The sequence below is a fragment of the Ascaphus truei genome, chromosome 4 (assembly GCF_040206685.1).
Source record: "Ascaphus truei isolate aAscTru1 chromosome 4, aAscTru1.hap1, whole genome shotgun sequence".
NCBI lineage: Eukaryota > Metazoa > Chordata > Amphibia > Anura > Ascaphidae > Ascaphus > Ascaphus truei.
In genome coordinates, this window is record NC_134486.1 from 187488373 (window position 1) to 187505346 (window position 16974).

The 16974-nt window shown below is 44.3% G+C and overlaps 1 protein-coding gene across 6 annotated transcripts in view; it reads left to right on the forward strand.

Annotated features, from left to right (window-relative positions):
• The first annotated feature begins 2810 nt into the window (after positions 1–2810).
• The window catches only part of PDE10A (phosphodiesterase 10A), a 938782-nt gene continuing 924618 nt past the window's right edge, over positions 2811–16974 (forward strand). For 2 of the 6 annotated variants that reach the window (XM_075596714.1, XM_075596715.1), the window contains exons 1-2: positions 8313–8353; positions 10149–10173. Coding sequence is in view for 4 of the 6 variants with exons in the window: in XM_075596713.1 (XP_075452828.1) it covers positions 3398–3461 (64 nt within the window). In the remaining 2 variants the exon portion in view is untranslated. Of the gene's footprint in view, positions 3462–8265; positions 8354–10148; positions 10174–16974 lie in introns of those variants that run through there. The other 4 variants (XM_075596710.1, XM_075596711.1, XM_075596713.1 and 1 more) reach the window with 3 other exon arrangements.

The window sequence follows — 16974 nt, forward strand, 5'->3', positions numbered from 1 at the left end:
TTGACTGGGAGATAAAACATTTTCTTTAAAATCTTTAACATCACATACAGTACTCTTGACATTGGGAACCTTTGTGTGTATATATATGTTCTTATGTATATTGCTCACCTATGTGACTTGGCCACAATACACCATCTTTAATAACAATTAATGTGCCTGAACACTAGGGGTCACATATATGTATATATGATAAAAAGAATGGTTGTATACCAATGACATCCCTTTATATATATTGTCAAAGCCTAGAAATAAGATCAATAAGACAAGGGTTCAAAACAAAGTAACACATGAGTTTATCTGTACCAAGGCACAATTTGGGAGACAAGAATTCAGAAAGAACTCAAGCCTCTGAAAACATATTGCTTAGTATCACATTTTTATACATTTCAAAATGAGTAATACACCCCTTAAGGGGGCTGGCTTATAGATAAATGATGATATGATGACATGCAAAAAATATATTTGCTGATGCCTAAATATGCTTTACATTGCTATATTCTTATCGATAATTTACCATAATGTGGGCCTCTTAACCATGTGACATAAGGGAGTTACTCTGTTCAGCCCTGTATGTGTATTGTAGCTGTCAGATAACAACTACACTATGGTCAGCAGGAATATCTTAGGAGAAATTGCTTACGAATGCTATTTCAATTCTTGCCTGCCTGTTAGGAATTACAAAAGGGTTAGTTATATCCAGGAGCGATACTCTTCAGATTCAAACATTCACAGTTCATTCATTCACGAATGAGACAAATAAACATTCATATAGTAAACACTCAGAAAATGGTGGTTTAGGCCAAAATGGAGGTGATGATAGCCACTCACATTATCTCAATCTTCACAATATTATATATAAATAGAATTTTTATCCTAGTGTACCTCCTTGTTCCAACATATCTCTCTTTTCATATGATAGATAAAATTATTCAATATGATAGGACACCCTGGACCACATTTAATGCTTCTTGTACCTTGATAATTTAACCTGCATTATACCAATCACTTTATGATCCTACATGTTTGTACCATGGCAACGTTGAGTATTTTGTATCTTGTAAAAGTACTTTTGATTATATCTGCAATTCGTGTCCCCTTCTCCTTCCCCTCTTCCCCCCCCCTTCCCTTTTCCCCACCCCCCGTTCCCCCCGCTTTCCCCTCCATTCCCCTTCTTTCCTAGCCACCCAATTTCTTTCCCTTGAGAACACATTACTAATTGAGGTTTTTAGTGTTCATATTGGTGTTGTATATTATGATCTAAACATTTTTCAGAATATAAATAGATTACAGCTTCATGGAAGAATTGTGTGGAATTTATTGCTATAATTGTATTAACATTGAATATAAGTTGCACTGGTGTTATTGTCATTAATATTTTCTATTAGAATTTAAATATGATTTTATTGAACTTTTGAAATATGCACTGTCTATATGGAAGTTAAGAACTTGAATATTAATGTATTGGAAATATCTATTATTAACCCTTGACTTTACTTGTTTTTAATTTATCATTGTAATCATAAGTTTGCTATCCGCAGTTATAAAAACAAATTAATCAATGAACATTTTTATGTATATACTATCACATATATGTCACTATATGTTTGGGACTTGAGGTTTAATGATTAACCAAAACAAACTGCAATTATGGTTATAATGGATTGCAAACTGAATACTCTTTGTTTTTAACTTATTAGTCTCTATTGCGCATGACACTGATGCCTTTGTATCTCGCGCGAGCGCACATCAGCCATGAATGCAGGTTCCCATCATGCCATCTGTGGTATACTCGCAGTTCATTGGCTGAGTGACGTCACGTCCGGTTTACTTCCGGTATTTCAGTGTCTCACGCACGGGGGTAATGTTACTCTTTGAAAAAGCCCAATCGCCGGGTGAAACGCGTTAGAGGTGCAGGGGTATGCTTCCCCTCCTCTTTTTATCCATGTTTGAATAAAGGAAATAATTTACAGCACAGTCCAGCCTCAGCAGTTTTTTCCTGCATCGTAGTGCCCGCTGATTCACCTCTCCTCATCGGTACAGGTGATTTCGTTTTGTCTGCAAAGGAGCACACAGACCCGGAAACACATGGACATATGTGAGTACATTACTGCTTAATGAGAGCTGCCCCAGGTTCATTGGTTTATTTTGTTCTCGGATGTTTATGAGAGGTCTGGGAGGGTTCCAGGACTTCCCCCATACAACTCTCTTCATCCTTGCTAGACCGTGTTCCATCTAGGGGTTAATGCCTACAGCTTCAAGCATGTATTAAGGACATTATGTGATCCGGTTTGCAGTGAGTCATTCTCATTTTTTCATGAGTGGGTAAATGCTCTGTAGCACTAGTCAATTGGGGGACCCCATCTCAATATTTTTTCTCGTGCATGCTTTTGTGTGTATAGCATTTAAAACAAAAATCCTTATTTATTTTTTACTAAAAATGCTGATAGTAGGTATTGTATACGTGTCTTAAATGCACTGAGCTTTGGTACTGTAGATGAGGTGGATACACCAAGCTGCCTCTGACGTCTCTCCTCCACTTGTAATAAACCCACCTCTTCCATTCCTCTTGATCTGCAAAAGGTCCAGCCTGAATATATATTTTTTTCTTTAAAAAAACAAAAATAATAAAGGATGTCCAACCCAAAAAGAGTCCTCTCATCACGCCCTAAAATCCCCATGCCTGCTATAGGGAGAAAACAACAGAACCAGAGACAGAAGCAGCCTCCACTCCCCTCCCAGTTTCAGCACAACCAACAGTAGACGAAGCCGCCTCCTGCATTCAAGTAGCAGCTTAGCCCTTAGCAGGCGAGCCCATTCCCTTCTCTACTGCCTGTATGTCAAGCGTCTGATTTCGCTCTTCCTCCCATTGCCAGTACCCCACCCTATTCCTTTCACATTATCACCGGCAAAGGAGGAAGTCGGGTAAAGGAGGAGCCGAGCAGAGGGAGGAGAGGGAAAGGAAGGATACAAAGTCTGGTGGGTGGAGTAGAAGGGGAGGTAGTAGGTGGGAAGCCGGTCCCTTCGCTAAACCGCGGAGCTGCAGCAGTAGGCATAGAAGCAGCAGTAACCCACAGACATTGCTATTCACACGCCCCGTCCTTTCCACTCAGAGGTCGCTGCTGCTGCTGCTCCTGCCGTGCGGCTCTTCTGGTCTATCAGGACAGAGACAGAACTCTCCCACGTCCCGTCAGCAGTGAGCGCACAATATATTGCAAATTGCCAGGGTGGGAGGGGTGTAGCAGTAGGATTGCTCGGATTCACACATCGGCACCTGGAAGTCGCCAGGAGAGAACCTCTGCTGATATCAGTGGTGACAAGATCCAGAGACCGGGCTGGTTACAGGGCAGGGGCACCTTCCTTTGCGTCTCCACCTCTCCCACTATTTTGGGGAGCAGACATGGAAGATGGTCCTTCTTCTACAGGCTGCTTTATAAGGTTTACAGACTGCTTCTTAAGCACAAGTAGGTGTTTTCTGTGCCTAACAATTGTATTGTGTGTGCATACTACACTTACAATATAGTTTGTGTGTGTGTGATTGTAATATTTAAGGTAGAGGGTATTTCTGAGTTGCATATAGTAGTTACCTCAAAAAAATTACATTTGGTTTATCGTACAATGTTAGTTATCTCTATAAACACAAAATTTTCTTCTGAAAATATAACTTGTTTGGCACATTCTTCATAGTATTACCACACATTAAATGTTTCTGTTGTGCATCGCTAGTCCCCTATGTCCTCTTATCATCAATAACCATTAGTGAGGATTTGTTCTTGTTAGGGTTTGGAAGGCATCAGATGCAGCCAATGGGGCAAGCAGTATGATGAGATGCTAAGCAATTCTGCTTAGGTCTTTGCTATAGAGTGAAGACATTTATTTGAGACTGTTATAAGGTTATGCAGTTGTGCTGTATAATGAAGGAATATATATGTGTGTATGTATATATATATATATATATATATATATATATATATATATATATATATAATACACACACACACACACACACACACACACTGGTTGACAAATCACCAAAAAATCTACTCGCCACCTAGTACCAAACGTGTGCTGCTTGGGCCAATATTTACTCGCCCGGGGGTTAAATCCACTCGCCCGGGGCGAGCAAATGTATAGGTTTGTCGTAGGGGAAATCTCATTGGTCCCTTGGCCCGCCCCCGCACACCTCTCATTGGCCTGAGACGGAGTGACGGGCCAAAGGACACACAGGGACACACACACACACAATCCCCTCCCGGTGCCCCTCACTCTCCCCCATCAGCTGGACCGCACCTCAACTTCCAAACACCCCCCACCCTCCCTGTCCCTGTGCCCGAACGTACCCGGAGTCCCATTGTCCGGTTGGCCTGGGCGCTTGATGCCGGCACGGGGGGGGGGAGGGGGTTCGATCACCGTGCGCTTATGATGCCTGGGAGCCGTTGGTGCGGCCGCTTGATCCCCTCCCGCTCGACGGATGGGGGGCGCGCGTTGCCCGCGCAGTCCCGCCTCCATCACAGCAGATGGTCGGTGTGCTCGGCCGGGAGCGCGTGTCTCCCGCCTGTCTCCCCTGCGGCGGTGCTGCCTTCTCCCCCAGTGGTCCGGCTACTGTTGGCTGCCGGTTGGGGTGGGGGCTCCGGCCGTAATCGGGGGCCGGGTGCGCAGGTTGCCTGCGCGGTGTAGCCTCCAGCACAGCAGGAGGGCTGTGGTGGTGTGTTTGGGGTGGGTGACGCCGGGGGAGAGTAAGCTCGCGCTGGGGCGGCCGCGTGTCTCCTGCGCGCCGCCATTTCTTGCCCCTGCACACATTTGGGAGCCATGAAGTACCCAGCCTGCCACTCTTGCCCCTCCCTCCTGCCCCAGCCACATGCCACGGGGATATCAGTGCCAGGAGGGGAACCGTCTGCCGCCAGGAACCACCACCCGGTCAAGGTAAGTCACCCACCGTCTCCCACCCACGCACCCACCGACTGACGAGCGCGCCCACCGACTGACGCACACCCACCGACTGATGCGCACACCCACCGACTGACGCGCACACCCACCGATGCGCGGGCACACCCACCCACTGATGCACACGCACACCCACCCACTGACACTCGCGTGCACACCCACCGACTGACGCGCGCGCATTACATCCCGGGCAACGCCGGGTCTCTCAGCTAGTATATATATATATATAGAACTTTGCAACTAATATTGACATATTTACTATAAATCATTCTTCCTGTTATTACACAGGTTATTAAGAATTTTTATTAGCGTTAGGGACCCCTGAATTGTGGTCTGCCGTGAAGTTGGCTCAGGGGCTTACAACAATTTTGGCCAAAAATGTCAAACTAAAAGACCATTTTACTTAATAGATATTTATACATATATATTTAGGCACTGTACCGTGTATGAGTTCCACTGGATGTGCTAAAACTGAGCTTTGTCTGTGTTTTATGTTCTGTCTCTGGTTTTAAAAAAAAAAATATATATATATATATATATATATATATATATATATATAGATATTATACTACATACTACTACTACTACTACTACTACTACTATAGATATTATACTACAACCTGCTTAGCCATTAAGACCAACCTCACACTGATGATACCCATCAAGGTTGAAACATGTCTGTGAGTGGGTTTAATGGCTTTGCATGTCATCTCATCCCAGCCTCTGCCTAAAAGCTGTGTTTAAAACAGCATGCATTGGCTTGAGGATTTGCTTGTGTAATACGAGCTTGAGACAAAAGGTGGCACTGAGTGCTCATTTGCATGTCATTTCCCAGAATCCCTTGCTGCAGTAGAAGCGCTGTATGCTGGGTGACAATGGGGAAAGGCGGGGTTGCAGACCTGCCTAAGACATGCAGATGAGCATACAGTTGTATTTGCATATTTGCTTTCCTGTGGAGGGTTTTTGTCCCTTTTTTTACTCACCATAACTTAACTCAGTATTATATATATATATATATATATATATATATATATATATATATATATATATATATATATATATATATATATATATATATATATATATATATATATATATATATATATATATATAAAATATTTTTTTCCCCTCCTAAACTTAAATATTAAAATCTAAAACAAAAGTTCTCTTGGATAAAAAGTTGTGCTATTTTGGACCATTAACAGCTTTCTTAGGTGCAAGTCTCTAACAAAAGAGAGAGATATATTATAAATATGTTTGTAATTGCCCTGGGAGGCTTTTAGGCCTATACATCCGACAATTTAACATATTGTAATATTTTCTAAAATAAATGTTAATATTGACAATAATATAGTGTCATTTTTGCACTCTTACAACTATGTTTATGTAAAATTATGTTTGTGTACACAGACATATACTAGTCTATAAACGGAATATGGAAAAAAAAGTTAATAAATGTGACCTATAGATTGCATATTTATTTTGTTTTAAAAAATAAATAATAAAATAATTATATATATATATATCTATCTATCACTTCGGGATGAAGCCCACCGACGGGCGAAGCGCGTAGAATGTATTCGTTTGGCAGCTTTATGTGACTTTTTTTGCGTGGCTCCTGCAGCATAGAAGCCATGGATCTTTTTTGAATTTTTTGATGACAGTGATAATTCCACCACAGAGGACGGTACCCGTGCGCTATCTGGCGACAGCTGAGTATATTTTCCTCTGCTGTCTTGTGATTCTGTCTATTGTGGTGCCTGTCAATCTGCATATTTGCTATTTTTCTTCAGCACACGTTTTTGTACAACAGTACTCAACCTTGTTACCATCTTTCTATGTGCTATGACCATGGTTACTTTATTTCTTCATGCTGCAGGGTGTCTTATTTATTTTTGTATTTGCTGATCAGGGTATGAGTTGTTTGGAATTAATTTTTTTCTTTTCCCTCCCCTGTATTTTTTCCTTGGTTCTAAGGTATATTTTTTATCTATGTTCATGTCTTTGCACATAGTATTTTTGATTACATACTTTTCCATATGCCTTGAATATATTCTTTGCTCATTATAGCTATAGGGTTTAACCAATTAGAATTTCTACTTTTGGTTTAATTATTTTTGTTCCAATTTAGTTTTTTGATTGCTTTATTATATTATTACTTTTATAAGTTATATGCATCATAGCTTATTGGTTCAATTATCAGCATTCATTTTTGTTATTTCATAGTCTAATTATTTTTACAAGCTGCCATTTGTTTGTTCATGTTTTTAAGTCAGTGTGTCTTGCTGCTTTAATAAAATCTTGTTCATTTTTTTGCACTTTAGGCGCATTCGGGTCTTTATTGCCAACTCTTATTAGTATATATATTCTTTGTAGTTTATCTAGAGTGCTAGCTTAGGGGATTGTCTTTGTTTTCTTTCTCTGTGTGTTTTTTTATATTTGTTACTTTCCCCTAGCATCATCAGTTTACCCTTTTTTTATTTATACATTTTTCTGCCTCCTTGGGTATATATATTTTATGTGTACCTTAGTAGGTAGTATCAATTTTGGGGTCTGACAATACTACTTATATACAGTATTGAGCAACATATTTTTGTGTGTGTGTATATATATATATATATATATATATATATATATATATATATATATATATATATATATATATATATATATATAATATACACACACAAAAATATGTTGCTCAACACTGTATATAAGTAGTATTGTCAGACCCCAAAATTGATACTACCTACTAAGGTATGATACTAAGATACTACCTACTAATATATATATTATTTATTATTATTATTATTATTATTATTATTATTATAATGGCGTTATATATTTGTTTTATATAGGTATATAGTAATACATTGAATACTGGTGGCTGTAAAGTTTGCAGGAGAGTGAAGTACTGTGTGCATGGTGACATTTTACAAATTGTGTTGTAAGATGCTGAGCAGTTACACATTGGTTGTAAAAGATTGCAATAAGCAGTGAATGCAGCATTTCAATACTCCATAACTTCTGATACCTAAAAGGCACCTGGCAAGTACTTTTGGCCAGGCACTATAATCTACACCATGTACTAGTCTCCCAACATTAGGGTGACCAGGTGTCCCGTTTTAGCTGGGACAGTCCTGTTTTTTTAATGGCTGTCCCGGTTTTTTGATGGCTGCCCGCATTGTTTTTAATGTTCGCTTTTTTTGTGGCTGTTCTGGATTTGGCCATCAGAGCAGGGTGGGAGGGGAGGGAGGGGGGCAGCAGAGAGCACAGAATGCAGGCAGAGAGGAGAGCGGAGCCCGGTCTGACAGCAGATGTGGGGGCGGGGTTAGTGTCAGCAGAGCCTCAGCAGTGAGGTGCCAGCTGCCAGTCAAGATGGCCTCCCCCCCTCCATGCTCCACAGTGACAGGTAGGACACAGAGAGAGAGAGAGTGTGTGTGTGTGTGTGTGTGTGTGTCACTGGCTGTGTGTGGGTCAGTGGCTCTCTGTGTGTGGGTCAGTGGCTCTGTGTGGAGATATATTTATCTTGCCTTTTGCTGTATCCTCCCCTCCAAATTTCGATAACATGGCTGCGCGACGTCACGTAATGCTCAATGCCATAACAACGAGCCGCTCCGTGACGTCATGCGGCATCAAGTTGACATGACAATGGACGCATTATGGCGCCGAGGCATCACATGATGCAACATGTCACCACCGCCTGACGTCAGTGTCTCGTTGTCATGGCAACTGGGTGCGTCACGTGATGTAATTTGTTTTATAAATAATTTTTTAATGTGTCCCGGTTTTTCATTTTGAAAATCTGGTCACCCTACCCAACATAGCACTCCATATTGTAAGTTATCTGGGGCAGTGATTCATTTTCAAATCGTGCTTTTGTGTTTGATACATATATTGTGTTATATTTCCCATTATTCTTATGTTTGGTTTGTAAAGCACGTACTTTGGAGCTAAATGACAAAAAATATACGTACATACTGTACAACAGATTTATTTAAATCAATATATTTCTTCAGAGAACTATACGTTTCTGAATAAACTTATTGAGAGAAAATACGAACTTATGTTTACACATCTCCTGTAGGTTTAAAATCTTGCGCTAAACAGCATATATTGTTTAAACGGAAGATACTAAGGTTCTGGGAGCGGACAAGTACGCTCAAAAAGTTTTGTTTAAACCTGCAGTAGTGTGCAGTTTGTCATATGGTAACTATTATATTTGCCAGATGTTCTGCACCTGATATTACACAAACAAGAGAAAAATTATTGTTTTTAGAAATAATCAATTTTTGTTCTTTGAAGATTTAGCTAGGATGTATGACACAGAAGTGTAGATTTAGTTTAGGTTGTGGAACCTTTTGAATTGAGCAACATGACATGAAGAAGGGGCCTGGATGGTTTTGAAAGCTCTAAGCATTATATGCTCATCTATGAAGATAAATGAATAATTTTATCTAGTCTCATCTCCATCGAGGTGATAATGTTTCCCAACATTTCAGCATCCAAACCTGACACACTTTTTTTTTTTTTTAAACATCTATCTATCTCCTATCTATCTAGGTTTCTAAAATTTCAGTGTATGTTATGTCACAGAAAATGGAGACATGTAGTATTCTGATAAATTATTTACACCATGTACTGTTTGCATTTTTTTTACTCTACTTTTCATCTCTTATCTATAAATGTTAAGTGCTTTTGTAAAATGTTTTTAATAAAATAATGTAAACTCATCCTAAATGTTACATGCCCCTCCCTGATTGGCAACTTTTTCAGTTGGTGCATACTAAATGATACATTAGGGCTAGTATTGGTGTTAAGTGATTTTCTAGTACTTTATTTAAGGTATTTTTGTTATTTATGATTCATTAATAATTAAATAGTTTATCAAGTCATTCTAGTTGCTCTTTTGGTCCTGAAGAAATGTAGGCTGTGATACTTGTTAGTGGGTTAACATTCGAGTTCTTCATAGCTTAAATTACAGCGTACGAAGCTTTCACATTTCTCATAGTTCGTACACTTGAAGAATAGATTTGTTTTCTATGACTGAACGTTTATCATGAAATGGCAAAACTTGCTGTCTTTGGGTTCATAAAAAAGATGTGCGGGACTGGACTAATAACTTTCAACTTCTTTTTTTTATTATTTATTTTTATCCATGTGATTTACCTTGTCTTTTTGCTTGTTTTTGTTCTCTATGCCTATAGGAAGCTTTGATCTCTATGCAGTAAGGTAAGTTGGAATGACAAGGGAGGGAAAATATAAACGGCAGTATTTAATGTGTTAATAGTACAACTCAGACACTTTTTTTTTTTTTTTTTGTAATCCTTTTTAAAGCTTTAATCTTTAACCTCAAATAAACTGGCTTATTGTTTCTCTTATCGACGTCAATTTTATACTATTGCTGCAGTCATTAAACTACCGTGTTCAGTCACCCAGTTCTAGCTTTTTAAAGGAGCAATTCAAGATGTCAATTTTTGTAAAAATATATGTTTTTAATATAGCATTGAAGCAGGAGGTCTCCCCGTTAATTTCATCTCCGGGTACCCTATAGAAAAAAACAATTCACTGGCTTGGATTGCTTCTTTAAGGCATCATGGGCCATAAGGTATCTTCTGCTACTGGAAAGCATCTTGTGGGATAGCACTGCTTAGTAAATATGGGTCTAAATGTTTTGTCCATCTGTACATGGCCTATCTAATTACTTGCTATTTACGTGCTAGAAACTTCCGCTTTTCCCGTGTCTCAATTCTATGCAATCTTTATCTATTTTGCTTTGCAGCTTAATGTAGCAATCGTGTGTGTGTGTGTACACACATATTAAACAGGAGCTACCCCCCTACACGTGTGTGTGTGTGTGTGTCAGTGTATCTGTCACACAGACACTCCTCTCCTTGTCACAGTGTGCATTGAGAACAAGGGTGGGCAGAGCGTGCTGACTACACCCCTCCTGCTCCCTCACCCCTCACTAAGCGGGGGTGGCAGTGACTGACAGGCCAGTGATTACTGCCCACTTCACAGGCGCCAAGGGAGACATGTTTGGAATCAGGGCCCCTGCTGCTGAATTGGGCTTTTTGCAACTTAGGTTATCTATTTTGAGGTTTTTTTTTTAAGATCAACATTGTGAAGTACTGTATATGTCCCCTTTAAATTGAACGTTAACTTTAAATTTAGCAAAGTCCGGCGGTATCAAAAATCATCTCTCTTTGAGATGGTGTTCAGAAACCTTACCGTCATGTACCGTATCTGTTTCACACCAGCTATTCGTGCACTTGTCCACATACTGTAGGGAGCAGGTGGCATGCAAGGCCATAAACAGCTAGTTTTTTGGATAATGTCTGAGACCACAAGTACGTTTCTGGTCTCCCAATGTGAATGAGCATTAAACATCCATCATTTTATGGCATTAGAGTGCACCTGTACTGAGCAAAACGAGGGGGGAAATAGAGAATCCAATCGTGAGCACACACATTTGCCCACAATTCAAAATATGCCCAAACAAAATGGCTAAGCGTGTTTTAATTTGTCATATAAGTATGGCCAGGTCTCCTTATAGGCGCCCCCTTCACTTTTTTCTCCGGTTCCCCTTACCTCATGTAGAATGGGGTGGGGAGGTTGCAGCGGTGCGTGGGTGCCGGAGATGGGGTGGGCGCACCCCGTGAGATGTGCAGGAACTGCGGACTGATAGAGAAGGCGACCGGGTCGCCGGAGTTTCGCGGTGGAAGGAGGGACAGGGTGCCGCCATCTTGAGTATAGCTGCGTGAGACACCGCATGCGCAGAGAGGTGCCAGTAGTTGCGGCAGCCATTACAGGGCTTGCGCAGGAGCACCTTTGGAGCGGCGGTCATTAGAGGAATAGATCCATTGGGGACTACAACCTCCAGCAGCCCCAGGGGCTCCAGTAAGGTGGAACACAAGCCGCCAATAGGGCTGCTGTATTTGTGCTAAGGGAGCTCGCGCTGACAGTTAGGGCAGTTAGTCAGTTGGCGCCAGGGCAGACAAGGGGAAGGGAGTGTCAGTGGCACTCAGAGTAGGCCAGAGAATCCCCATAGGTCCCAGATAGGCCTCACTCACGTGTAGCTTGTGGCTGCTGCAGGAAAAGCCCCTTAGATAGGGATGCTTCCCCATTTTACTGTAGTGCCGGGGACACAGTGAAGACGCCGTGCGGTGATCGCAGTCTGTGGTCTGGGACTAGACCACTGTGGTGCTATCAGACTCTTAAAGGTGAGACCCTCCTACCGGAGTCCACCCAACGCATTGGCATACATCATCGCAGAGGGCCACGTCGCTGCATCAGATGGATCCTCATTTCTAAGTCGGCCGCACTGAGTACTCGGCAGGTACCTCAACAAGTGCACCAACAGTTCAGGGGATAGTGCTACTCCCTACACCTTTTCGGTGGGCTGGACACTGGGAAAGGGACATCAGGGTATTGGTGCCTAGCACTCGATATACTTTTGGAACACTCACTGATGGTACTGGGTGGGGTGTTTATTTAACTGGGAGGTGGTGTTATGTGTTATGTGGTGGTGTTATGTTATATATGCTGTCAGTAAAGGTTATTATATACTGTGTGTTTTTTTACTATTACTATTGGTTCCTGTGAGGGGCTTCTCCCACTATGCCGGGAACCCCTCGCAGGTGGAGGCGCTGCACCGAGATGATGATTATACCACCCCAGGCTCCCTGTGGCGGAGGCTTGGCTCCTCCGTGAGCCAACAGGTAACAGCAGTACCGGTAGTCTCTTAATTTAGGGGGAAAGTGTTGCTTACAACACTTGCACCTAGGTCCAATAAATAAAATAGAAGTCCACTGTTTAGTAATACTAAATTTTTGATACATTAAGGGCATTTTAATTATGTTGGCTACTTAATAACAGTTACTGAGTCAGTTGCATGTTTTTTTCTGAACATTTTGCTTCAGACCTATGTAGCCCCGGTATCCCTCAGGGGATTGTCACATGCTGCAGCTTAGCCAATAGGGCGGTTGAAATTAGATAGGAGTATAGCAGCTTCAGAGGCTACAGTTTACATGTTGGTGTTCGGTAATCCCCCACCCAATGTCCCGCACTCTCGCAGAGATCGTGGGTGACTGCGCAGTCACAGTTAAGCTAAGGGCCCGGTGGTGCACTTAGGAATGTGTGATACCTGCCGAGCACTCCGGTGCTCGGGTCAGCAACTCTTCGCAAAGGGTCCAGTTGTAGCATGACGTCCTCTGATCCCCAACCGAACTCCGGACACAGGGACCGTCAGGGCGGTCCCACTCTGGAAAAGTCTCTGCGGACCCCAACGTGGGTCCGAACCGCTTCCCAGGAACAGCAGCAGCCGCTGTGTCCCAATCTGTCTAACTGGCACTATCGTGACAGGAACCCTAACCTAGGGCCTGTCCCTGTAGTACAGCAACCTGTGGGGCTTTGGGGAAACTCCTAGGGCCTGCGGGGTTAATAACCTGCCCCACTCCCCTCGCTCGTCCCAGTCCTAACTCTAGCTAATAACTCGCTAATACTAACAGCGCCTGCAGCAGACACACTGCACCCACAGTCAACCTGCAGACAGCAACACACGCTACACACACTGCACTCGGTACATACAGCAACAACATGCAGCAGCAATACACAGCACACACTGTCACACCTAAGGGCAAGCTCCCTATCTCGGGCCGTCCCTTATCAATTACCCCCCTACCCTAACAGGGATTTGGGGCCTGCCTGGGACTTGGGGATCCTCACCTGGTGCAAGAGCCACTCGCTCCATGCACCCCACCTTCCCCTTCCTGCTCCCAGCTCCAACTGACGTGACACTAAGCCCACGAAAAGTATCCTTTCTCCTGTGGGGGGAATCCTCCAGCCCTATTGGCTCCTATCAGGCACCTGGTGCCTGTCTCCCTATGCCTCCTGGGAGTTGTAGTTCCCAGGGGGCTGTCTGTGCATTGGGGCCGCGTGCGCACTTGCCCCTGCGCATGTGCGAACGCCTAATGGCCGCTGCAACCTTTCCCTTGCGCGACTTCTCTGGGGCTGCCTTAACTCTCTACCCCCTATCTGCGCATGCGCGATCCCGCGCACGCTCGCGCAAAATGTCATGGTGGCCCCCCGCTAGCCGGGTGCGCCGCCGGAGCTCCAGGGATGCCGAGCGCTCCCTGCACTGGCCCCCACCCCTCGCGAAGTGCCGGCGGGTCCGTCGCTGCCTCCGGCGGCACCCGCGACCACTCGGCACTCGCGGAGGGGGGTCAGTGAGTCAAAAATAACCTCGGGGCTACATATGCAATGCACATTACCAGCTGAGCACGCCGGTAAGTATAGATTTTTTTGTGTTGCTAAGCGCCGATCGCGGCTGAGCGTGTGTGCATGCGCATGAGCGCCGCACGCACCGCGTGAGCGGGGATTTACTTATATCTATATATGTATGTCTCCTCCGCAAGCACCGACCGATCAGCGCTAGCGGGGACTTAGCCTTAAGGAAGTTTGGTCTCCCCTCTTGTCAGGATAAAGCCTCCAGTGATTTTTTTTCTAACCTTAAAGCTGCAGTTCAGTCAATATCCTGCATGTGTGGTTTTTTTAATAAATCAGTTCTGTACTGTGAGAAAATACTTGTAGCATTTCTTTTTTTTTAAAAACAACTTTGAAAGACAATTTTTTATGTATTCTAATGTAACGAGCATTTTTGTTTCTATAGCATTCTATAGCATTAGAAAGGCACAACCCCTTCCTTTTCTGTAACAGGCTCTGGCACACCCCTTTGTGAGTCCTGCCCCCTCCACAGCCGTGCACGAGCATGGAGCACAAATGTATCAGTCATTGCCTGGTCACATGATCTTCCCCCAGAACTGACAGAGCAGCAGCAGAAAAGGAGTAGCTCAGAATTAATTAATTAAACCTTATTCCATTGCACGTGTGTAGTTAATGTTAAATATTAACAACTCATTTAAAATCAAATCTGTATATATAATACTGTAAACAATATGTATATTTAATTTTATGTGAATGTGTACAATTCAATGTGTTATTAAAATTAATAATGGCTTGTTCATGTATAGCGCTGCTAGTTTTACATAGCACTTTACAGAGACATTTTGCAGGCACAGGACCCTGCAGAGCTTAGGTGTGTATGTATGTGTTTGTATGATATAGATATATATGCACACGCACGCATATACATGCGTATGCGCACACATACACACATATACATGCACACACGTATACATGCACACACGCACACATACATACATACATACATACATGCGCTCATGCACACATACATGCGCACACGCACACATACATGCGCACACGCACACATACATGCGCACACATACATGCATGCGCACATGCGCACACGCACACATACATGCGCACACATATACATGCCCACACTCACTCACATAATCTTGTGGTGACACACTAATATACACACACATACACACACATATATATATATGTGTGTGTGTTCGACAAATCACCCAAAAACCTACTCGCCCAACCAAAAAAATCTACTCGCCACCTAGTCCCCGCCCCCAACCCCGCTTTAAAATAAAATATATAAATAAAATACATTTAATAAATTCCTAGTCAGAACAACATTCATTTTTGACATAAATGTATTTATTGTATTACATTATACTACAATTAGGCCTTGTTACGTGTGTGTGTGTATGTGTGTGTGTAAATGTCAGATCTAGAAATAAAAGCCAGGTGTGAATGACTAGTTTCCTGAACCTCTTAACCAGTGTCTGGATGCCCCCGCTTCATAATATCTAAAGCGGCAATCCCGCCTGGGATCTTACCTGATCCGCAGTCCCTCAATGTCCAGGTACCCTCATTCCCGCAATGTTATACATTGGAGGGAAGGTGTTCCCTACCTGTCTTCTGGGTTAGGGGGGGATTCCGATGTCTTCCGTGTGATTGAGTCAGATCTGGAAGACAGCAGTATAGGTTATTTCGGTGTAGTATAGGGCAAGTAAGATATATAGGGTAAATAAGAGATCCAGAGTGTGGGGGGGAGAGAGAGAGTGTGTGGGTGGGGGGGAGAGAGAGAGTGTGTGGGGGGGGGGGGGAGAGAGAGAGAGAGAGAGAGTGGGGGGGGCGGGAGAGAGAGAGAGAGAGAGAGAGGGGGGGAGAGAGAGAGTGGGGGGGGGAGAGAGAGAGTGGGGGGGGGGGAGAGAGAGTGGGGGGGGGGGGAGAGAGAGAGTGGGGGGGGGAGAGAGAGAGTGGGGGGGGGGGGAGAGAGAGAGTGGGGGGGGGGGGAGAGAGAGAGTGGGGGGGAGGGGGAGAGAGAGAGTGGGGGGGAGGGGGAGAGAGAGAGTGGGGGCGGGGGGAGAGAGAGAGTGGGGGGGAGGGGGAGAGAGAGAGTGGGGGGGAGAGAGAGAGAGAGAGAGTGGGGGGGAGAGAGAGAGAGAGAGAGTGGGGGGGAGAGAGAGAGAGAGAGTGGGGGGGAGAGAGAGAGAGAGAGAGTGGGGGGGAGAGAGAGAGAGAAGAGTGGGGGGGAGAGAGAGAGAGAGAGAGAGTGGGGGGGAGAGAGTGAGAGAGTGGGGGGGAGAGAGAGTGGGGGGGAGAGAGAGAGAGAGAGTGGGGGGAGAGAGAGTGGGGGGGAGAGAGAGAGTGGGGGGGAGAGAGAGAGAGTGGGGGGAGAGAGAGAGTGGGGGGGGAGAGAGAGAGTGGGGGGGAGAGAGAGAGTGGGGGGGGGGAGAGAGAGAGTGGGGGAGAGTGGGGGGGGAGAGAGAGAGTGGGGGGGGGGGGAGAGAGAGAGTGGGGGGGGGGGAGAGAGAGAGTGGGGGGGGGAGAGAGAGAGTGGGGGGGGAGAGGAGGGGGAGAGAGAGAGTGGGGGGGGGGAGGGAGAGAGAGAGAGTGGGGGGGGGGGGAGAGAGAGAGAGTGGGGGGGAGGGGGAGAGAGAGAGAGTGGGGGGGGGAGGGGAGAGAGAGTGGGGGGGAGGGGGAGAGAGAGAGTGGGGGGGAGGGGGAGAGAGAGAGAGTGGGGGGGGGGGAGAGAGAGAGTGGGGGGGGGGAGAGAGAGAGAGTGGGGGGGGGAGAGAGAGAGAGAGTGGG